A 24,218-nucleotide genomic window follows, 5' to 3' on the forward strand; every position below is an offset into this window, starting at 1 on the left:
ACAGAACAGTAGTGAGGAGGGCCCAGTCTAAAGTGGATTTTTCTTCTGAAAATTTACCTTGGCTCTCCTGGGTTTGGATTGGTGTACAAGGAGCTGGCATTTTCTGCAGTCACACAAACAGCAGTGTTTTAAATATCTGCTTCCATTTGCTGTAAAGCATGCTGAGATTGTTAGTGATGAGATAATACCCAGTGCTGCTGGCAGGCTGTCTCTGAGCAGGGTGCAAAGCAAGCTCTGCCACACACCCAGCAGCAATCTGTGTGCTGGTGACAAAAGCAGCTTTATCCTGTGCTGCACGTGCAGTGGGGCAGGTTGGTTGTTTGGTTATGGACCTAAGGCAGCTCTTTCACATCCATCCAAGGAGGCAGGAAAGGCATGAGCTGTGCTTGGCCCTGAGTGCTTCCAGGATTTTTCATGTTTCCAGCTATATGAAAGGAGAAAAACAACAATATCTGAAAGGAGAAAAACAACAAAATCTGCTGCACTTGGGGTTTAATGACCATCTCTGAAATCCAGCAGGGTTCCTTCCTCTCTGTGTGTGGCTTTATTTAACTGGGCTGATGTTTGCAGTGTTTGGGTTGGGTTTTTTCCCCCCCCCCCTCCATTTTTTCTCTAATCTGCTGCTCTGGCCCCAGTTAAAGCTGTATTAGAGTGGCTCAGCTGAGATGTGACCCTGGATGACAAATCCCCACATAATGCAAACAAAGAACATCGAGGCCACGTTCAGTGCTTTTTGCCTGGCACTGGGCCAAACACTCTGGCAGAGAAAAACATTTTAAGTCTTCCTTTTAAGCTGAGCTCAAACCCAAAGGACTCTGTCAGCAATAATGTTGCAGCTGAACACAGACTCTGATTTTAATTACAAAACAAGCTCCACAGCAGCCTCTGCTTTCAGGAGGGGTGTGAGATTTCTGCTGGAAAAATTGCACTCATTGTGGCTTTCCCAAGCCAGCCTCTGTTTTGGAAAGAGGTGAAACCTCCTCTGCACGAGGAATGTGTTCCCAGAGCTGTCTCCAGGCTTGGCAGGAGCAGAAAGGGAGGGAAATCAAACCAAACCCAGTAATTCAGCCTAATTGCATGAGGTGGAAACCAGGCAGGCACAGGGCAGGCAGCAACTCCAGGAAATAGGGAAAAGCAACAGGTTGATCCTCATCCAGATGTTTGGCAGCTGGACAGGATGACCCCATGAAAAAAGGGTGGAAACTGGGGCATTGTCCCTCAACAACTGCTGGGAATTCAACTGCTGGGGTGTCCAGTGGATGGGGGAAAGTGGGAAGGTGATGGCACTGGGGTTGGTGAAGGGATCAGGGAGGAAAGGGTTAAGGAAGAGCAGTCTGACTGCACTGCTGGGCACTCCTGAGTTCAGAGCTGTGCTGGGCCTTTTGTTGCTGAGCCAGCAAGACCTGCAGGCTTTAGAGGCAGGACAGGCAGCATTTAGGGAACAGATGATTTACTGCTTTGCTGGCAGCCTCTGAGGTCATGGAAGGATGTGTGAGTGAAGGGGAATTGGGGCCAGAAAGATAGAAAAGGGAGGAGAGAAATGATAAAATCCTTTTTGAGATGGTTTTAGGGTCATAGTTCCTAGCATTGATACAGACTTTCATCAAAAGCAGTGAAAGTGCCCACTCCTCTGCTTGTTTTGAAAATTGCTTCATATTTGTCACAGAGCTAGCAATTGTAAGAATAAAATTGTGGATATCCACATATGTTTGGGCAATCCCTGTACTCCAAGGCATTCATTTAGTTCTGTGGAGCAAGAGAAGTGCTGGTGAGACCACTCTCATGGCTCTGCTGAGCATTTCCTGCTCCAACAGCATTTTTCCATCCTGTCCACAGGGGAAAAAAGAAAAAAAAAAAAGCAGAGCAGCACTGAAATAATGAGCTTTGTGTGTGTGTCTCAGAGGTGGGATGTCAGATCTTGGCAGAGAAATATTTCAATTTCAGGCTTGAGAGAACTGAAAAGTAATGGCTTCTCTTTTCAAAAAAACCCACTGTTTTGTATCTGCTGGGAACAAAAGGAGGGGAAGGAATGAAAGGCCTGAGGGTGGGTGTTGCAAGTGGGGTTAATTGTGCCTTCCATCAGATGCAGCACAGGCAGATATCGTTAGGGGGAGATGAGATGACAGTTTCCTTTGTCTGAAACATGGACTTCTCCCTGCCAGGCGAGACACTGGATGTGCTTTTCCTTGGAAAATGAATCTGTGTACCCAGGAAAGACAGCTGCAGTGCATACCAGCATCTGCTGGTTGTAAGGAGCTCAAAAAATGCCTTTTGCCTGCTGAGACTGAGAATTTAGGAAGCTGGGCTGAGCACCACTGTTGTGTTTTTACCAAGCCCTTTAAATCCCTGGCTTTGCCAAGTGAAACCAGCAGCAGGTGCAGGATGAAGATTGGGGAACTCGTGCCTGTGGATGTGAAGCTTTTGCTTCCTCCTTCACTCACCAGCCGTCCTCGCTCGAGTTCCTGCCTCACAAACTGGCTGTTGCCACCAAACAGCCTTTGGAACTGACTTGTTCTTTTTTTATTCTTCATATTCTCAGGTGTTCTAAGGAGCTGGAACCATGACGGACTCCAAATACTTCACGACCAATAAAAAAGGTTGGTGTTGAGCTGGTGCAGTGCATTGGAGGTGGTGGGTGGCTATTTTTACACAGCTTTTTTAACTGCATGCAGGAGAGCTTGTGCTTTTCTGGTAGCTCTGTCCCTGTTTCTCTTCTTAATCATCCAGGGAGAAACTTCCAAAGTAGGTCACATGGTGACAAAAGACAAAACTGGGATATTTCACGTTTTTATGATTCACAAAATGACCCAAATTGCTGCTCTTTCAAGGATCAGAAAGCAAAGCAGTGGGATTTGAGTGCAGATCTAGGCAGAGACAAAGTTTTGGTTATGGGCTAACAAGTGTCAGACTAGGGATGGTTGTTAATTTGGGCATCACAGGATTAAGCTGATGTGAGGAATTCAATATTTTGGATATATGCATTAAGCAAACATAATGGGTTTTCCTGCTGCCGTTTTCTCCAGAGCTGCAGGTGCTCTGTTGGACTTCCCTCTGCCTTTGCTGCAGGTGTGGTGGTTGCCTCACCTCAGGACAAGCTGCTGCCCTTACAGTGGGAAGCCTGGAAATGCTCTTTGAGATCACTTTACTCATTCAGCTGTTTCAGGGCAGGGCTTGTTCTGCTGAGACTGTCCCAGGCAGATCTTCTAACCTGTTCCTGAACAAAACACTGTTGCTGAGTGCAGTTTAAGCCTGATCATTCTCCAGCAGATGTGGAATATGGTTTGCATTAACCTCTCCTTTGCAAAATGGCTGAGTGCTCCCTCTGAATGCCTGCCAGTGAAAAAACCCACACTGTTGGTGTGTTTATGTGTCATTAAGCTTCACAATGAGCTCATAAATGAACCTAATGCAGTTGACATCTTTTGAAGCAGCAGCTCTGAAAGTTCAGAGCTGAAGGCAGGTTTTTGTGGGCTGGCTGAGAGTGGAGCTGTGTCAGCTCTGCTCCAGGGCAGGAGCTCTGGGTGAGTAATGCCAGGCTCTTCCTCAGGCAGGAGGGATGACGAGTGGTCTCTGCACTGCAGCAGCTTCTCTTCTTTTTTGGAGTCCCTGGCAGTCTCTCTGTGTCAGATTTTAATTAGTGCTGCTGCTCTGAGCAAGTGTAGGAATGGAAAATTGGTGCTAGGACTTGTCAGGGATATTTGGATATTTGTAATATGTGCTCAGGCTGTGGCTCCCAGTGGGAATGCTGCTGGCTGTCCTTCCTGAGGAGAGCTGTCTGTCTGTCTGTTGGGAGCATTATCCTTCTCATCCCACTGGCTCTGTCTGGAACAGGCCTGATAAACAGCCTTTTGCACATGTTTTATAACTTGATTGCTACTTTGGTGACCCAGCCTGAACTGGCTTTGTACACAGTCATATCTGGGGGAATTAATGCTGTGGAAAAGGCTGCTTTGGGAGCCTTGGAAGCCAGACAAGCTCTGTTCCATGCAGCTTTTGTTAGTGGTAGCTCTTTTTAGCTTTTTTCCACTGGACTAAACACATGCTGTCCTGTTTCAGGAACCACAGCATTTGGGCTCTGCTCCAGCTTTCTCAGGAAGCTTTCAATGATGAGCAAAACTTTAAAAAGTCTGGGCAAAATTCCTAGCTTAGTTTGTTTCTTGCAGGCACGAATCTGGCATCTCCAAGTATCTTTTCATGCTGGTTATGTAATGGTTGCCTCAGAGAAACAGATGCTCCAGGGATGTGATTTGGTGTCCTGGAGGTGGGAGAGCTGCCACACACAGCATGGTTCTTGTTTGTGGCATTTTCCTCTGCAAGGTGGAGTCAGATCAGTCCCTTGAGTGTTGCAGCTTTGCTTCTCAGTGAACCATGTTCTGCACGAGGTCTGACAGCTTCCAAGTGTAGCTGGGCCAGTTTTATGGGAATAAAGACCAAGAAAGCAAAAATTCACTCTTGAATTATCCCTAAAACAAGACCCTTTTCTTCTGAAAGGTTTAATCTGTTTTTTTTGTCTTCTGCCAGGAGAGATTTTTGAGCTGAAGGCTGAACTCAACAATGAAAAGAAAGAGAAGAGGAAAGAAGCTGTAAAGAAGGTTATTGCAGCCATGACTGTGGGGAAGGATGTCAGGTAAAAGCAGTTTGTACCTGTGGCAGCTCAGGTTGTCCTGGGACTCAGGTGTGGTGAACATGTCCAGGGAACAGCTGAGGATGGCTGTGTCTCTGTGCTGTGCCTGAGTCACAGGTTTCTCAAACTCCTTGCTGTCACTGAAAGCAAGAGAAACAACTGTTTTCAGTGTGGGCTTATCTCAGTGCCAAGAGCCCTTTTTGTTTAAAGCATACCCAGAATTCAGCCATTTTGTATGTCACTTTAGGTGATGTTTTCTTGCTGCTTGCTGTGCTGGGTTTTAGTGTTACAAAGATAATTCCAAGTTTTTCTTAGCCTTATCTGGCACAGCATAAATTCAAGCTGCATTTTAAAATGGCTGATGTTAAAATGGAACCTGTGTCTTGCTGCAGCTGAAGGACACTGGCATTTACTGTCCCCAGTACTGTTTTCTAAGAGAACCAGAAAAACCTGTTGGGATGGATGCTTTCTCTCTTTCTCCCTGCTGTTCTTGGAGCCTAACAGAGAGTCAGTAATTCTGGATTCACAGCAGCCTGGTCTGTTGCCACGGAAATCAATATGAGCTTGCAAATTCAGCATCATGACTTCATCACAGAGTGAAGGAACATACAAACTGAAAGGGAAAAAATCCCCTAATCTTTTCTGCCAGCAGCATTTACCCATCACCTTTAGATCCCCACAGCAAACCTGGGAGCTGCAGAATCTTTGTGTAACTTCCTGTGTTATTCTGCAGTGCTGTTTACAGATGGCTGCTTGACATTTGAGTGAAACCCAGCTTGCAGTGTTTAAGCTTCTAATCACTCTGGACTTTGCTAGTCTGAAATTTGGCAGGTTCTTCATAGGTGTCCTGCCTGACCAAAACATTTTAAAGCAACATTTTTCGTCTTGTGGGTTCATTTCCAGGCCTGGCATGGTAGAATTTCCTTGTTTGTGAACTCCCCAGTTAAAACACATTTAGGAAATGGCAATAGTTTTCACCTCCTCCTATGTTAAAGCCATAGAAGAGATTAAATAATTATTATAAAAGCCATTGCAAACTGCTTTGAATGGGAAGATGACCTTTCATTAAACAGCAGGGTACTTAAAGTGGAACTCCAGTTTTTCTGGCTTCCTTGATATTGTTACTATCCCCTTTGCATGCCATGCAACCTCTGTTTTTTATTTTGTGGGTGGGAGTGTGGATCTGCTGGAGGGCAGGAATGCTCTGCAGGGGATCTGGGCAGGCTGAGTGCATGGCTGAGGCCAGAGTGTGAGGTTGGGTCACCACAGCCCATGGAACACTCCAGGAGGGGGGAAGAGCAGCTGGAAAGATGGAAAAGGACCAGGGGTGCTGGTCAGATGTGGCTGAACATGAGCTGCTGAGTGCCCAGCTGGCCAAGACAGCCAATGGCACCTGGCCTGTATCAGGAGCAGTGTGACCAGCAGGAGCAGGGCAGTGATTGTCCCTCTGTGCTGGGCACTGGTGAGGCCACACCTCACATCCTGGGGTCACTTTGGGGCCCCTCATGACAAGAAGGACATTGGGGGGCTGGAGCATGTCCAGAGGAGAGAATGGGCTGGAGCACAGGTCTGGTGAGGAGCAGCTGGGGGGGCTCAGTCTGGAGAAAAGGCAGCTCACGGGGGATGTGTCACTCTCTGAACTCCCTGCCAGGAGGGTGCAGCTGGGGTCAATCCCTTCCCTCAGGTTACAAGTTACAGGATGAGAGGAAATAACCTCAAGTTGTGCCAGGGATGTTCAGATGGGATTGCAACAGGCAGTGGTGGAGTCACCATCCCTGGAAGAGTTTTAGAAGTGTTTAGATGTGGCACTTGGGGACGTGGTTGTGGCAGTGCTGGGGGAACTGCTGGCATTTCCTAACCTAAACAATTCTCTGATTCCATCCTTGCTTATCCTTGTGTTGTGTATCCAGCTCTCTGTTTCCTGATGTTGTCAACTGCATGCAGACTGACAACCTGGAGCTGAAGAAGCTGGTCTACCTGTACCTGATGAATTATGCCAAAAGCCAGCCAGACATGGCCATCATGGCTGTCAACAGCTTTGTGAAGGTAATCTGCTCCCCTGGCATATCAGGTCCAGCACAGTGGCTGCCAGCACATCTCTTTGTCCATCAGCCTTTGGGAGCTTTATCCCTGCTTTGGGGCTGGGCTCATAGAGGGGGATGCTGAATCCACTAGGTCTGGGTCCTTTCTCTCAGTTGTTCCTTCTGGTTATTGCAGAGGAGGTGACTTCAGCAGCCCTGTGAGTGGCTGTGAGAGAGCCTGCTCCAGGGAAAGCTGCTTCTGCTGTTTTACCAACTTCTGGTACTGGAAAACAGATTTTATCTGTTTCATCTTTCAGCCTTTGTAGTATCTGAGACATGAATATCAAACTTCCTGTTTGAATGTTCCAGCTGTGCTCTGTGTGGAAAACCTTTATCTCTGGTGAAACTGAGAGACAGTTCACTGGGAAAACAACAGCCTCATTGCTGGGTTGCCTTTAGTTCTCTTGTCAGGTTGCCTCTCCTTATCTAGGAAATGTTATTTCAGTCCCATGTTGTGCAAGATAAAACCCAGTGCTTAGAAGTTTGAGACTGCTTGCAGAGTGTTATAAAATATGAGACACTGGGGAATGGGATTGAGTTCCAAGTTTCTTTTGTGGTTCTTGAGGCAGAAGGAGGTGAGAAGACCTGAGCTGAGAGATCTACTCTTCTGGCCGGAGAGGATGTCCCTGTCTTCCTCTCTGGAAAGAATATTGTCTGTCTTTAAAGCACAGTTCTTTTAGAATGTAACAAAATTATATTTTCCATCTCACACCCTGCAGAGGAAAGCCTGGTGTCTCTTTTGGCAGCTGGAGGGACAGGTGTTAGTGAAGAGCAGGTGTTGACACTGGTCTGCACTAACTCAGCACTTCCCAGTTCAAGGTGGGGAATGCACTGGTGGGATGTGTCACTTCTCTTGCAGACTTTAGTTTTTCAGCTGCAGGAAGTTTGAACAGTGAAAGGTAAATGTTTTTGTAGGTCATTCTGTAGCCATCCTTTTACAGGCTGATTTTGGAGGAGCTCAGAGATGCAGATGGATTGGATGCATGGAAAATTATATAGGCTTGGAGTAGGAAATGTTGTATTCCTGTCTGCCTTTCCTTTTTCCTCTTTAGAAAAGCACCTCTAGAGCAGCCTTTTGCTTAGTGCTTCATGTGTTGTAACTTAAGGGATGTTTGTGTTTGGCCTTTAAGAAATGGGCCTTGATGACTGTTGCATTGTGTTTAGTTGCTGATTTTCCCCATTTTATTTCTTGCTCCTTGAAACCAGGAAAGTTGGAAATCAGTAAATTACTTTGTCTGTGGTGAGGTTTTGGGTGCTGAGAGCTGCCTTTCCAGCTTAGCTGTTGGATCATGTTGAAAGCAGCTTTGCTGGGACAACGAAGGGATGCGAAACATCTCGAGACAGCGTAAAACATTTCTGCGAAGCAGCAAGTGCCCTTTTATCCCTGATCTGAAACAACTGCCTGGCTCTTAGCATGCAATCAGAGAGATGCTGCTTAGGTGAGAGCAGCCTGGCTGCAGGGAATGTGCTGGTGCAGATGTGTTTGTGCTCTGTGCAGGACTGCGAGGACCCCAACCCGCTGATCCGCGCCCTGGCCGTGCGCACCATGGGCTGCATCCGCGTGGACAAGATCACCGAGTACCTGTGCGAGCCCCTGCGCAAGTGCCTCAAGGACGAGGACCCCTACGTCAGGAAAACTGCAGCTGTCTGCGTGGCCAAGCTGCACGACATCAACGCCCAGATGGTGGAGGACCAAGGGTTCCTGGATTCCCTGCGGGATCTCATTGCAGACTCCAATCCCATGGTAAGGTGTTCCCGGCACGTTGCTTTACTGTAAATTCATGGTGAGCCCCGTGGCAGGGAAGAAGGATGCATCCAACTCCATGTCAGAAAGCTCATTTATTACTTTATAATACTATATTATATTAAAGAATACTACACTGTACTAAAGAATACAGAAAGGATACTTACTGAATGCTAAAAAGATAATAATGAAAACTCGTGACTCTTTCCAGAGTCTCAGCACAGATTGGCCCTGATTGGCCAATGAGACAAAACAACTCAAACCAGAGTCCAATCAGGCAATCACCTTGGGTAAACAATCTCCAAACACATTCCAAAGGAGCACAACACAGAAGAAGGAAATGAGATAAGAATTGTTTGACTTTTTTCTGAGGTCTCTCGCTACCTTTCAGCTTCCCAGGAGAGAACCCTGGGTGAAGGAATCATGTTCAGAGAATGTGAATGCCACATGCTTGAGTTTGTGTTGTTTGGAAATCACAAACGTGAAAGGTTCTGGGATGATTTTGATTAGGGAACACTTGTTGCCTCAGAAAACAAGGAGTATCTTCTGTAGTTAGTTCTCTTTGGGCTTTTGCCTGTTCTGAATGCTGCAGAAGTGTAACTTCTGGCCAGGTGAGTCAGAAGAGCAAGAAATATGTGATGCTGCTGCCTTGGTGACAGCATGTAGCTCTTGCTTTCCTGCAGGCTTTGGCTCTTCTTGGAATAAGAGTTTGGATGAATTAATTTGCTAATGCAGATAAATCCACTGGCTTGTAATGAGTGGAGAAAATCAATGCTAATGTTTTTAATAAAGTTAAATGAGTTGTCACAGGAGAGGTGGAGATCATGACCAAGAATTTCAGAGGAGTAAATTACTTACTAAATCAGCATTTAATTATGCTTGATGAAGGGTCCACTTCCAAGCCAGGTGTCTCCTGCTATTATCTTGTGACTAAAAAGTGGTGGCCAAGGAACTGAAGTGTCCCAGTGCATCATCCTTTCATTTAATACTGTTCCCTGCTGGAATCCAGGGAGCATACCAATATCAGCCTGACCCTTAGCAGGGAAGAAAACTTCTGCAGCTCAGTTTAAGAATGTGACTGTGTTGGGGTGCACTGCTACTTTTTTAGCTCTTTTAGAGAATGGACTCTGGGTAAAGAAATAATCTCATGTTACTAGGGCAGGTTCAACAGCTCTTTCTGTGGTGCATGAGTCAAACCACAGAATTTCTGTCCTGCTGTATTCTTGGGGCACCTGAGATAAACCAAGTGCAGGTGATAAGGTGCCATCCCCTTTAGCAGGAGAGTGAAGGCTGCTGATTGCTCTTTGTAAGACTTTGTAGAGACAGTGAAACTCGAGGTGTCTGACTGTCACAGGCAGCAGTCTGAGTGGTGGTGTCTCTGAGGAGATACAGACACCTCTTTTCTCTGATACCCAGCTCTTTTACAACTTGTTCTTTTTATCTGCCTCCCTGATTTTTTTTTTTATGCCAGGCTTCTGTGTGAATATTGATGACTGCTTGAAGGTGCTTTCTTTGTCTAGGCAACTCTGAGGCTGGCAGAGAAACACCTGCTGTTCCAGCTCAGTGTGGAGGGTGTGCCTTGCAGCCTCTGAAGGGACTTACTTGGGCTTCTTTAGTTCCACTTCAGTGCTGGCCCTGGTGCTCAGCAGCTCCCAGGCAGGAGTGGAGGTCAGGGACAGAACTCCCCTTCTTCCAGCCTTGGTTCCAGCTCTGTTCTTGTTCTGATTGCAGCCACATGGATATAAGGTGAAGAGTTCTGGCTGAAAAGATATAGTACTTCAGGACAAATAACAGGGTTTTGCTTGCCCTTTGTGCTTGTTGGTCTCTGTGTGACTCAGTGGTTTGATAAATGAACCACTGGCTGACAGCAGAGCACAGATATGTATTTATAAAGTGCATTAACTTAATATGGACTTAAATGAATGGTGAGAAGAAAAATACCAAAGGGCAGTGTGTGTTCCATTTGCTAAATAAACCTCCAAAAGTAGCACAGGGCTTCCTAATAAAACATCAGGAAAACTCATGAGCTCCTGGGTGGTGATGAGGCTGGGCTGGGACAGCTCTCCTGAAGCTGTGCAGGGTCACAGTACCTGCCTCATGTTGTACTCACTGCTCTTTCCAAAACTGAGGATTCACAGCTGGAAAATGCACTTTGGGGAGTGGTGGTGTTGAAGGAGAGCCTCGGGTGTGTTTTCAGGTCTGCAGGCTTTGGGAGGATTCTGTAGCTGGTGTTCTATGAGCTGGATTCCCAGGTTTTACTGTAGATGGGGCATAATGTAGCTGCTTTTTAAGGGTGCATGGGGAGAGGTTTTATCAAAGGCTTGGTGCTCTTAGAGATGATGATTTAATACAATATTTAATCTGGTTACAAGTTTAGTAGAAAAGGAAAAGAAATTTTAGTAGTTAAATCAACTAACCTTTTAGTAAAGTTGATCCTCTTTGAAATTCCTTCCTTTGTGGCACAGTGGCTCCCTCAAAAGTACAGGAATTATCCACCCCTAATTAAGGTTAATCTTCCTGGTCAAACCATCCACTTAATTGCTGCTTTCTCCATGTGAAACTTCCTGATGACCTTGAATTGTGTTTGCCAAATAAGTTATATTTGTGTGCAAGTTGGTATTTATGAAGGTATTTTTCCTTGGAATGCAGTCCTGCCTGGAAGGTCTTTTTTAAGTAAAATGTGTGTATCAGTATTGGCTATCAAAAAGAAAAGATTGCTGGAAGGAATGGTACAGATGGATCTATTCTGATGGCCTATTCCTCTGTAAATGGTGCATCTCAATCATTGCAACCTGTTAGCCAGGCTCATTCATATTTATATTATAAATGTTTCTCCTCTTTTGATGGCTTGTGGAAATGGGCAACATTAGATCCTTAATGAAGCAGAATTTTTGAGATGGGAAATCCACACTTATTCTCTCTTCTGAGAAATGAGGATTTTGAGCAGGAGCTAAAAAAGGCTGCAGCTGAAAAATAGTCTTCAAGAAGGCTTTTATTATGGCTTTGTAATTGGTTGCCTGTAGCACATGGGCAAGCTCTAAGCATTTTAGCTGGGTGTTGGTAGAGGAACATCTCCATCTGTGGTTCACTAATTGCCTCATAATTGTGCAGGGATCAGGGTGCACATTTCCCTGGGCTCAGATCACCTTCATCATAAGGATGCCTAAGCTGGAGGTGACCTTGTCAGAAACATTTTGGGTTTGTTCTTTTTTTTTTCTCTCATATTTTTGGATTGATGGCATTATTCTGTGTTAATAAAGCAGCAGCCTTTGGGGATGTTCAGGGCATTGAGGTGCTGTAGGTGCACAGCCAAGGTTCTTTCCCCTTTATCTGGTTTTTTTTGTGGTCAGGATGTGGCCTTAGTTCACATGAAGTGATCTTCTGTGCAGATGCACCCCCTGGGTGAATTAATTCAAACTTCTAATTGCAGATGTCTTGATAGGGATGTATCTGCTGAGGTGGGCTGGTGGCTTTTGGCATGACAGCAGAGTTATCTGAGTTGTGTTGTGCAGGCCCTGGCCCAAAACCTTTCACAAGGGCAAGGTTCAGTTGCCCTGCAGAAGTTAGATTGTGAAGAAGTCTTCAATCTCATTTGACAGATGGCTCTGAAGTGCCTGTGGCTGCCCTTTGTCACTTGGGATGCTGCTGAAGAGGATCCTTCCATAGAGGGATCCCTCATTTCTTCCCAAAGCTGTCTTAAGGCACATCCTTCTTTTTTCACCCTGCATTTCTGCACATGAAGCTCAGCAGAAGCAGGACTGGAGGAATATAAAGCAGGGCCCTGGCTGCCTTGGGCTGCTGCACTTGCTCAGCCCTCAGCACCTCTCTTGCTGGTAACCTGGGTGAAATGCAACTCAGAAGCCTCTTCTCCCATAATCCTCATGTTCCAACAAAAATATGGCTCCAAAATGAGATTTCTGTGCACTGTTACTGCAGAGCACTGTTCACAGCCAGCAATAGATAACAGTGAGGGGAGAGAGGTGGGAGTGTTTCACACCTGCTGGTGGCCAGAGCTTCTCTGGACTCATGGAAAAACCTTCTTTTGTTATTTTTTTCCTGCTGCTGTCTTGTTCTGGCCTTGTGATGACTGCTCCTCCTTGGAGCATTGGAGGTGCTGAGCCCAGGAGAGGAGAGCAGACCACGAGATGGCAGCAGCTGAAAGCAGAACCAAAGCTGACTATCTTTAGATACTTTATTTTGTAACTACTTCCCTCCTGGTTTTTTATCCCTGCGCTTGGTTTTCTTCAGGAATGTAAATATTAGCAGAAAAACATGAGAGGAAATCCATCTAAAACCTTACTGGTCTTTTAATATTTGAATGGAACAACCTTTCTCTCCAAATATTTTCAATCCTTGACCTTCTAAGGTAACTTTTAACCCATGGAATAGATTCTCTGCCAATCTCTTTTTTATCTACATGGCTTAAGTTAACTGATTCACCTTCTCCTTGCTATTTTTTAGGTTTTTCCTGTTCAGTTTTTAATTCCTTCCTGTAGCATTTCTCCTTCCTCATGCTGGATCCAAGGTTTTTCAGGTGTGGCTGTTCTGTGTTTTTGTGGACTGTACAGACTTTGTGCTTTCACACCCTCTACATCACAATTTATTGTGAGAAACATTCTTGGGACTCAGCACAGAGTAAGCTGAGATCACATAACTGATTAGTAAATGCACCAAGTGTGTGGAGTGTAATTAAACTCTTGTAGCTGGGAGTTTTTTGCCTTTAGCATTAACCAGACTAAGAGGGCAATCTGAGATCTGACAGCTGGGGGTGGTGAGGTCCAGCTTGATCTGATCCAAATTCCCTCCAGCAGTATTGAGTGAGTTTCCACAGCTCACAGATGAGTCTAAAAAGGTGTAGAGATAAATCAGAGTGTTCTCCTGCTGTGCCTGCAAGGGATGTGGGTTCTCTCTCTGCCAGAACTTCAGTGTGTGTGTGTGGGAGCTTCCTGGATGACCCTATGGAGGAAGATGATCTTCCTTTTATTTTTCCTGCTAGCCAGCAAGCAGAATGTCTCTGAGCTGATGTCCTGAGGAATGAGCCTGTTTAGAAACAAAAGGAGCTTTTGCCTCCTGGGCCTGTCTCCTGGAGGAATTTTATACTTCTCTTTCTATTAAAGCTGAGAAGAGAACCCCTTGGTGAGAAACTGATGATTCCCTGAATCCCAAAAGGACTTTGTGGGAGGCAGTCAGGGATGTGGGAATTGTCTTATCCAGCAGGGAGTGGAGCACCACCTTCTCCCTGGGCACAGGACATCACTTGTTTCACATGGGGACTCTCCCAGCCCTGTGTTTTCCCTCTACAGTTGGTGTTTTTTTCTGGTGGGAGGAGTGAGCTGTCACTGCTGGATGAATTCATGATTCCTGCTCATGAAGGTTGCAAGGACTTGACACATCCCAGTGTGGAGCTGAATATTGCTGGGAGCTGTGGGTTCTGCAGCATCTCATCAGCCCAGGCTGCTCCAGGATATCCTTTCTGTCCTGTGGGCAAAAAAATATCCCTCTTCTTTTCAAGCCAAGTACTGCAGATGCAGGCTGGATCTTGAAGTCCTCCAGCCATGTCTGAATCGGTCCTGTGTGTGGTTTGGGGTTTTTTTGTAATGTTTGTGCTGCAAGTGGAGATAATGTTTCCTTCTGGGAGACACTTGATGGCATTTGTGGGTGGAATTTCTTTTACCCAGTGATGGATGTGTTGCAGAGAATGAGAACATTGCTTGGGGCTGTTGAAGAGTGGTGGTGCCACTTTGGAGCTCTCTAATGGATGCTAGTGCTGTTTCCATGAGGCTGTCGAGAAGGAAAAGCAGCACTTTTGGTAAACTATGCACCCAAAAGCAGGAACAAGCTGGGAGAGAGATGGGGAGAAGCTGTGGAGGAGCCTGTCTGAACAGTGGCTGTGCTCATGTGTGGTGGGATGCTAGAGAGGGGAGATGTGGGGGTTTGCCTGGCACTGCAGAAACCAGCTGTGTGTGTGGCAGCAGGCACAGCAAAGACCTAAAGCAGGGAGGAAGGGAGAGCTGCCACCTGTGACTGGTGGCACAGCTTCTGGTTTCCCACTCTGACCCCTTGTTCTGCTGCTGAAACTGGCTTTGGCTTTGGAATGAGCTCCTGCAGGGGAGTCTCACTTACTGGGCAGCTATTTTTATTCTGAAGAGGTCTGAGGGAATTTCAAGCATGCATGTGGGACTTGGGTTTTTGTTTGGTTGGGTTTTGGTATGAAGGATACAGCTCTTGAGCATCTTCCCTCAAAGCTGTGTTTTCAGTACTGGCAGAGAGGTGAGGAGTTTGATAATTTGTGAAGTTCCATGGCTCCAGAGTTTGTCTTCCCAGATCCCTCATTTATAAAGCTTAATTGACAAATTCATCCATCAGAAACTTGTCTCCTTCCAATTGCAGCCACCAGTATGTGCCTAATTTCCAAAGCATTAGTCTTGCTGAACAGATCATTCCAGGATCTCCAACATCAATCAGTGTGCTGGGAATTTTGTTGACGTGTGTCTACATGTTATTTTCCATTAGAACAGACACTTCTAGCTATTGACAAGTATCATTTGTCAGATAATGTTGTGGTTGTGATGTTTTGTAGCTCTGCACCCCCCCCTTTTAGGGCTCTGTAAGGAATGTGGTGCTTAGCTGGTTCTTTTTCTCTCAGCTCAGAATTTGCCACTGGATGGTGCCAGCGAGAACCTCTGCAAGGAAAATTGCAAAAAATAAAGCAAACCCTTTCTGATGTGTCTGGTAGGTGCCTGATCCAGACTGGGATCACACCACAGTGATTTCTGGAAGGGGAACTGGGAGTTGCAGACCCTCTGTGTCTTCCCATGGAGTTTAATTCCTGCACTGAGGGCTCAGCTGTGCCAAGAAGCCCCTTGTGATGGAGCCATCCCTGAGCAGCTTCTTGCCCACCTACCACAAGAGTTTCAACAGCTGGGGGAAGCTTGTTTTCATGCCTTACAGCTCACACATCCTGATTTTTGCAAGGATATGAGAGCAGGAGTGATGTTCCAGTCTGCCACAAAGTGCCATTTTTCTGCAGGGAAGTGCAGAAAAGAAAACCCAGTTAGGGCAAGCACACTGTGGGAAGTATAACACTTAACTTCCCTCTCATTGCCACCTTCATAAAAATTCAGCCCACTTGCAAAAGCAAGCCAGGAGGTCTTCCCCACCCAGGCAGTTCTTGGGATGTGATCAGGAGCTGGGAATGTGTGAATCTCCCAGAGCTTTAAATTATATCTATACATACAAACAAGCATTGGCAGTGTGAGAGGCTGGTGAGGCTCTCTGACTTGCATGGCTGAGCCATTTCATGGAATCATTGAATCACAGAAGGGTTTGGGTTGGGAGGGACCTTAATGCTCAATTTGTTCCATCCCCTGCCATGATCAGGGACACCTTCCACTATCCCATATTGCTCCAAGCCCCATTCAGCACCTCCAGGGATGGGGCAGCCACAGCTTCTCTGTGCAGCCTGTGCCAAGGCCTCACCACCCTCACAGGGAAGAATTACTTTGGTAAAGTAAGAAATGTTAATGGCTCCTGGGCTGGGGAATGGTTCCTGTTTCTAGGGAAGCAAAGTGAGGAGGGCTTGGAGATGAAAGTGAACAGGATGAGGTGTCGTGTTTCCTGGAGAGCCCCTGTTAGGGACATTCTGGGCACACAGTGTGGTCACAAAAATGAGTGGCCCTGTGAACCACCCATCCAAGGATGCTCTGAATCTCCCACCTGGGAGCCTGTGCTCGATGGCACGGATGTTCCCTGCAGGCCCAGAGCGCTCTTTGAAATGCCAGCACCTCTCCACTCCCAGAATCATCTCCTGCAGCCTTGAGGCTCCCTTGAGGGCAGGAGCCTCCAGCTGTGGAGGGAGCGCTGCCTTCCCTCAGCACCTTCTCTGAGCCCCTTCATTTTTCCTCCTTTTCTTCATTTTTGCTTCACTTTAGCGGCGTGGCGAGCCAGAGGTTCCTGTTTCAAGCAGCAGAACGTTGTATTTCATTAACTCCATTACACACTTGGTTTAATTTCCAATTAGCTTGGGATGCTAGGGAAATAATCTGATTGCTTTGACTGGTTGGCGTTCTGGATGTGCCGAGCTTCCCTCCTGTCCCCCCAGCCCCTGCAAAGCTTTTCTGTGTGGGCTGCCAGGCAGACATGCAGCTTTTCAGCCACCCCCTTCCCTCCCTGGTGCTGTTTGATACCATTTGCTCTGAGCTGGAGGTTTGAGCTGCCAGAAGGAATCACTTGGAAATCACAGAGCTCCTACCTCTGCAGCTTCCCTCGAGGTCAGGTCTGGTCTGCCTGGCTGCACAGGGAGTTTGTCTGGAGGTGGATTTAAAACTGTTGGGTTCTTCTTAAAGCTGGGATGTAGATTTGAGTGGAAGAGGTTTGGGCTTGGTTTCTTTTTGGTTTGTTTTTCTTTTTAAATTTTTTAATAAGAGCCTGGGAGATTTTGATTATCCTCATCCCAATTTAGGCTTCTCCAAGAGCCTACATTTATTGGGAAATTCCAATAAATTCTTCCAAATTTGTCAATAAATTCCAATAAATTTCCTCCAATAAAGTCCTCCAAATTTGCCAAAATTCCTCCAGCCAAAAGGAGATTTATTGTCATTCAGCTCATCCATGCTCCAAAGGGATGTTGCTGTGGCTGCATTTGAATAATGTCATTGTGTACCCAGGGTAAACTGATTTACATCAGCCAGCCAGGGACCTGTTATTGTTATTAAGTATTATTAATTCTTCAATCTGCTCTGCATTTTCATTTTCTGGGGGATTTTTAGGCAGATCATAATTTGGTAGCTCTTAGCTTAAAGTTAGTATTCTTAACTGTGAGTCAAATGAGGCATTTTCCAATGGAGTTAACTTGGAATTTTAAAAGCTGTTTCTGTTCATTAGCTGTTTATGCTTCCATATCTGTGGCTACTGGGTTGACTTCTGTTTTTTCATTATTTTTGGGAACTCAATACTACAGCAGCTGTTAGTTTTATGCACTTTAAGTCTGCTTCTTCCAGTCTATGGAATAAAGTGTACAACTGGTTGGTTTCTCATCAAAATGAACATGGGGCATGTTTTGAAGAGCAGAGAACACTTTGTTTCCTAAACAAACTTTGGGGTTTTTGCAATCAGCCTGTGAAACTTGTCTAGTTCCTTGGTCCTATACCATTTGTAAACTTTAGCTTACTTCTATGTCCCCCAGCAATTCCGTAATTTTTTATTTTAAAGAGAAAATAATTTCTTGTAACTGATCACTTTGTCCTTGCTGTTTAATGTAGTTGGGCTTCCTGATGTTGTGTTGCTGTGTTAAGGAAGAAGTGGTAACTGAGCTGAAGACTTAAGGTTCAGCTTTGATGTTGCAGATTTTTTTTTGGCCAAAACCCATCTTTCTAAATATTTCCAGTGGCACTTCCATGAGAGCCAGAGCACACAGTGGGTTAGCAGGTGATGTAACACCAGAATTGGTACCGAGTGGTTCTTTGTGGACTTTCTGCCATACCTGAGTGAGAACTCTCAGTGTGGGGGATGCTGCAGTCTTTGGCCTGACCTCTCACTTGGTGGGAGCAGTTGGCAGAGCAGGAGCTGTGAGCTGGAATTGTGCAGTGCTGCTCTGTGTTCCTGGTGCTGCCTGAGGCACTGGCAGTGCCAGGGAAGAGGTGAGGCTGTGCTCCAGCCAGTGTTTGTGTTGGACTGTTTCCTCAGAGCTGTTTGCATTTCAGCTGTGCTGGGGCTGTGTGAAAAGCCTTGAAGATGCTGATTGTTTTTGTTGGCATAGCACAACACCATAACACATCAATATGTTCAGTGCAAATCGCCAGCAAGTCCTTTTTTTAATAAATATTGTTTGAAGTTTGCATTTATTCCCCACCCTTTCCCTTATCCCCTTTGCTTCAATTATCTCCTTGTCATGGTGCTGAGGTGGGAGCTGAGGACCAGCTTTAACTGTGGACTGTAGATTGTAGATCCCAGCTCCTCTGGCAGGACTGAGCTGTTCCACAACCCCTCCCAGTCCTTTTTCAAACACTCAAGGAGACCACAGCCCATGTCCCTGAGCCCATCTGACCTTCTGCCACTTCCTCATGGATGCTTTGAATGGAATGATGAGTGGACTGCCACGTGCTGTCCCATCCTCAGCTTTGAGCTGGACACTTGCATTTCTGCTGACAGGGACCCAAAAGTTCATTCTCAGTTTGGTCTCTGGGCTGGAGCTGCTGCTCTCCACCCATGGGAGCAGCATTTCTGTGCATCCTCTGCCCTTGGCAAACACAGAGATGGACTCCATGGACCCTGCAAGGAAGGGAATACGAGCACAGGGTTTAGGACATCCTGGAAGTGCCCAAAAATATCTGAATATGGCACCTGGGGACATGATTCAGTGGTGGGTTTAGCAGTATTGGGTTAATGGTTGGATTCAATGATTTTGGAGTTCTTTTCCAGTTCTATTCTAAAATTCTCTATTAGTTACTCATTTATCAATTACTGCAACAAAGTGCCTGGCAGTGTGAGTGCAGTTGCCAGAGCTCCTGTCCCTCTTTATGACTGACAGGTCCCTTTCTCTGATGCTTTGGCTGTGTAATTTTTTTTTGTCAATTCAATTTTTTTTTTCCCAAAGTACCATCATTTTATAAGCAATTTTTGTAAGGATTTTGAACTTTTCAGTGGCTTTTGTGATTTGTCTTCACTGGTAACTTCAAAAATACAATGATACTAAAAATCTTTTACTTCAGTTTTATGCTGTGTCACATTAACCATTCAGGAATTAGGCAAATTAAATAATGAGGAGGATAAGCAGCCTATCTTAATAAGTTCCTCATTAAAACAGTACAAGAAGACAGCAGCTCTGATTGCTAATGATTTTGGTGACAGAAGGCTCATTCAACTAATGAAATTCATAAAATCTTGGATCAAAATCCTATCTCTGACCTCTAGGTGTGAAATGCAGAACAATCAACATTACTGTGCCTGTGCAATGACTTTGGAATATATTGGTTTAATGACAAGCAGGGATGGGAACAAGGCAGGGAAGGTTCTGGTTGTGCTGTTCTTGTTTTCATTGTACTGCATCAAAAGCATCTTCAGCCACCCAGACAATCAGATGATTTTAGATAAGATGTTTCTTTGCCTTAATCTCATAGCAAATAACACCATAAATCTTCATTTGAGCAGGTATTTATTGGGAGTTGGGCTGGACATGACGTCCATTGTAAAATGTCCTGAAAATACCTTTTCATAGGGGATTTCATTTTCTGTGTCAAACTCAGCTTAAATCCCTTTTCCTGTTAGTTTAACAAATAAGACTTTAGTCTCATCTGCAAATTTTCTATTTTGTCTCTATATTCTGCAGTTCTTCTATTTAAAAAAAAAAATCTTCCCATGGAGTCTGTTGAATTTGGGTATGGAATTAAGAGTTAGAAATGTATGCTGCACTCCCACTTCTATTTGTGTCAATCTGGACCCTGGACTTCCTCTCTGTGCTTCATTTCATCTGTGCTTAAAAAAGAGAAGACCTTATATAGTCCTAAATGCAGCAGGAATATTTTCAGAGATGAGTTGTGCTGGAGTGCTTGCTTTACCATGGCTCCATAAAGCCAAAAAGGATGTTCTGGAGACTGAAATTGAAATATAGGTTATTAAACATTTAGCAGGAGTTGCCCATTTTAGAGAAATGGTTTGTTTGCTCTCAAACTGTGTGACCTGCCAGTGCTGCTGCAGAGCTGGAGCCTGCCAGGCACCTGCCAGCTCGTTTCTGGATCACTGCTAAGCCATGTGCCATGGGGAAATTGGGCAAGAGGCACACATTCCTGAATAAATAGGGCAACCAACTGGAGGTTTGGGCACCCTGACTGTAAAGCTGAGCATCCCCTGGAGCTGGGGGAGGATGTGGAGCCTGCAGGGAGGCAGGGGGGTGGTGTCCTCTGTGGGTGCCACAAAGTCTCTTGTGCTTGTCCTGGGTTCCTTTTCCTCCCAGTGAAGCTTTGGGCTCTGCAGGTTGGTTGTGAGGTTGTGCTGCATCCCAGAAGGCTCAGATAACTGCTGTGGCAGCTGATGGAGCTCCAGTTTGCTCCCTGTGTGTCCCCAGCCCCTCCTGCTCTGCTGACAAGGAGCTCTTCTTCCCCCAGGTGGTTGCGAACGCCGTGGCCGCGCTGTCGGAGATCAGCGAGTCCCACCCCAACAGCAACCTGCTGGATCTGAACCCTCAGAACATCAACAAGCTGCTGACAGCTTTAAATGAGTGCACAGAGTGGGGGCAGATCTTCATCCTGGACTGTCTGTCCAACTACAACCCCAAGGATGACCGGGAAGCTCAGAGGTGCGGTGGCTTTTGGTGGCACTTGGGGGCTGCTGGGGGTGGTGCAGCTCTGGAAGCACTTCTGGTAACAGAGCACTGTGGCAGCACAAATAAGACTTGATAAACTAGATTTAAAAGCAAAGCTACTTTTGGTAGCTGGGGTTGATGTTGGAATCCTGCCCCTTCCCTCTGCAGAACCATTTTCTCTGTTTATCTTTTTAAATTTTATTTTCTATTTAAAAGCCTGGTTCTTGTGGGGACTGGCACTACTAAGAAGGGATCAGCCCAAGACCAAACCTGTAACAGTGGAAGCAGTGTTTGGAGGATTTTCTGGTTTAAAGCAGAGCTTTCCTATTTGGTTTTGCTGCTTTGAGAGGCAAGAAGCCTTTATAGGTTTGTGGGTTTCCAAAGTACTGCAGGTCTGGAATATTTTCCAACTGAAAACTAGTCTTTGTTATGATAGAAGTGAAAATAAAGGTAAAAAATTATCTTTCTTATTGTTCCAAATTCACCTTTGTGCTTTTACCTTTAACTGCAATGACTAAACCTATATAGAAAGACTTCAGGGTTTGGGTAGTGGGCTGTTAGTTTGTGCACTTCAAGCCTCTTCCTCATCTGTCTCCAGAATCATAAAAAGCCAGATTGTGTTCCCAAGAAAACAAGGATTCAGCCAGAAAAGTAACTTGGAACAGGGAGACTCTGAGATGATGTATTTAATGCAGCTGATGTGGGGATGGAGGGGGAGGAAGGATCACAAGCCCACGTACAAAATCCTGGCCAGGCCAGTTGGAATTTGATGGGTTTCTTCATTGACTCTTTTTTTGATGCACTGTTTCTAAGAAGCCTCCCTTTAGTCTTGCTGGGTTGTTTTTTTTGTTCTCTTGTGTTCTGTTTCTGTGCCAGAAGCAGCTCTTAATGAGTGCTAGAAACCTGCAGAGCTCTCCAGGGTGTGAGCCTGGTGTTATCCCAGCTCCAGCAGAGGAAGCTCTGAGCACCTGTGAACATGTCCCAGCTCCTCAGCTGCAATTCCTCTGAAGAGTGATTTCTCCTTTTGCTCCTTTGTGTGGAGTTTATTTCCTGGAGTCAGCACTAGGAAAGCCACCCTCCTTTCCAGCAGTGTCACTCCCTTGTGCATGGGGAAACTGAGGCACAGAGAGAGGAAGCAGCTGGCACATGCAGGTGGCCTTGGGCAGAGGCAGCTGGGGGTGCTCTAAACCTGACTTGGAATTCTCTGCTCTTCACTGAGCTGTGCTGCTTCCTTTCCAGCATGGCTGAAAGCAAATCTTGCAGGAAGAGAAACTTCAGGAGGCACAGATGGGAATAAGATTGTTCTGGGTTAGCAATGTGCAGGAGGGAGTGGGAAGAAACTTGACAGATGCTCTAAGAAAGACCATATGAACCCAAACTTCCTTTCTTTTTGGGATGGGCTGTTTAGGATGCTGTTTGATTACAGGATCCATTATGGCGAGTGGGATTTGGGAGGATATTTAGGTCACTCTTTTCTTGTGTATTCAGAGGAACAGAAATCTTTTTCTGTTGAAGTGACAGCAACCCCCCAAGCAAGCCAGAAGCGTGTATCACTTCTGAATGGTTATATGGAGGCTAAAGTGCTTTTCCAGTAGCTGTTTTTGTTAAAGTTATGTTTGTAAGCGACAGACAAGATCACACAAATAGAAAATACCACCAGGAAAAAGCAGGAAGTGTGGAATTGTTCCTGAGCTGACTGGCAGGAGAGAAGTCTCTGTTTCCTGCTGCTTTCAGGAAAACAGAACTTTGCCCATTCATTGTGAACAAAACCAAATCCAAGCAGTGTCTGAGAAGCTATGTGCTGTCTCCTAAGTTTACATTTGAAATATTTGGCACCCTTTCTTGTGCCTCTGTCCCCAGCATCTGTGAGCGGGTGACCCCCCGGCTGTCTCACGCCAACTCGGCAGTGGTGCTGTCAGCAGTGAAGGTCCTGATGAAGTTCCTGGAGCTCCTTCCCAAGGACTCTGACTATTACAACATGCTGCTGAAGAAACTTGCCCCTCCTCTGGTGACTCTGCTGTCTGGAGAGCCCGAAGTTCAGTATGTTGCCCTGAGGAACATCAACTTGATTGTGCAGAAGAGGTAAAGGCTCAGGGGGTTTAATTCCTTGTGTTGTCAAAGGCCATCTGGTTATCTCAGCTCTCCAGATACTGCCACATGCACAAAATTTCTTTTAATCCAGGCTCAGATCCCTTGAGAGCCAGGTTAAACAGTCTCATGACTCTGGTAGCCTGAACTGATTTCCTTTATAGCATACTTGGAATACCTTTTCATGCAGTATTTCTTTACCTGCCTCTCTTCACCTTCTCTTTTTGAGTAGTCAGAATTGGCCTCTATAAATCAAAATGGCAAACAGGAACAGTTCACAGTGACCTGCAGGATCTCGCTGTGCCTGTGTTACTCTGTTCAGCACAGACCCACCAGGCTGGTGACATCCTGGTGCACAGTGGGTTGGGGGTTTTCCTACCACTTTATTCCCATGTTCATGTTTTATTGCTGCTGATCCTTGCTGGAAAGGTGAGATAGCTTGGACAGCTCTTTGTGATTATATTAGGGCAGTTACTGTGCACTGGTATGTTGCAAGGAAAGTGGAAATGAATTTGTGGGTTTTGCATTGAGATAAGGATGTTTCTATTATTCTTTCACTGAAAATATTGTTGTTCACTGCCTGTCGTGGTTGGTTCAGCAGCTCAAATAGAGGAAGCAGAGATATGGCATAGAAAGACTTGAATTATGCATTTTTGCATCTAAATAATCTTTTTGACCAGACTTCTTTCTTCAGATTGGTGTTTGTACATCCTAGGCATAAAATCAGAGTCAGAGAATGGTTTGGGTTGAAAGGGACCTTAAAGATCCTCCAGTTCCAGCTTCCTCTGCAGGTTTCACATTTCAAATTACTGACAGCCCTGTCCAGTTTGGTCTTGAACACTTCCAGGGATGGGGAGTCCATGACCTTCCTGGTCAAGCAGGGCAAAATGACATCATTCAGTTCCTGAGTGGATATTTGGGGAGATTTCTAAAGAAAAGATGCCTGTTGTTAATATAGTTTGGGTTTTTTACCACTCTTGTGTGACAACATTATGTTCCCTGCAGGCCTGAAATCCTGAAGCAGGAGATCAAAGTGTTCTTTGTGAAGTACAACGACCCCATCTATGTCAAACTGGAGAAACTGGACATCATGATCCGCCTGGCCTCGCAAGCAAACATTGCCCAGGTCAGCTGGGGCACTCCTGCTGTGCTCTGGGAGGGGAGAACCCTGCCCTGCTCCTTGTGTGAGGGTGTTTGCAGCTACTCAGCATCACTTTTAGGCATCACTGTGCCTGGTGGAGTGCTCTGTGAGTTCTCTAATGGGAGGTGGTGGAGTTTCCCCCAGAACTGAAATGTTAGGAGTGTGGCATGGATGCGTCGTGACCGTGAGGTGGATCTTGTTTCACTGATGACAATTCCAGGAGGAGAACTCATGGATCCTGT

At 45.8% G+C, this 24,218-nt stretch overlaps 1 protein-coding gene across 3 annotated transcripts in view; it reads left to right on the plus strand.

The window, feature by feature from the left end:
- Positions 1-24,218, plus strand: part of AP2B1 (adaptor related protein complex 2 subunit beta 1) — a 74,680-nt gene that overhangs the window by 1,431 nt on the left and 49,031 nt on the right. For all 3 annotated transcript variants that reach the window (XM_064394424.1, XM_064394422.1, XM_064394425.1), the window contains exons 2-8: positions 2,540-2,597; positions 4,522-4,627; positions 6,535-6,670; positions 8,204-8,449; positions 20,551-20,741; positions 22,608-22,829; positions 23,841-23,961. In XM_064394424.1, the coding sequence (XP_064250494.1) occupies positions 2,561-2,597; positions 4,522-4,627; positions 6,535-6,670; positions 8,204-8,449; positions 20,551-20,741; positions 22,608-22,829; positions 23,841-23,961 (1,059 nt within the window). In that variant the 5' untranslated portion in view covers positions 2,540-2,560. The remainder of the gene's footprint in view (positions 1-2,539; positions 2,598-4,521; positions 4,628-6,534; positions 6,671-8,203; positions 8,450-20,550; positions 20,742-22,607; positions 22,830-23,840; positions 23,962-24,218) is intronic.

Source organism: Passer domesticus, chromosome 19 (assembly GCF_036417665.1).
Source record: "Passer domesticus isolate bPasDom1 chromosome 19, bPasDom1.hap1, whole genome shotgun sequence".
Taxonomy (NCBI): Eukaryota; Metazoa; Chordata; class Aves; order Passeriformes; family Passeridae; genus Passer; species Passer domesticus.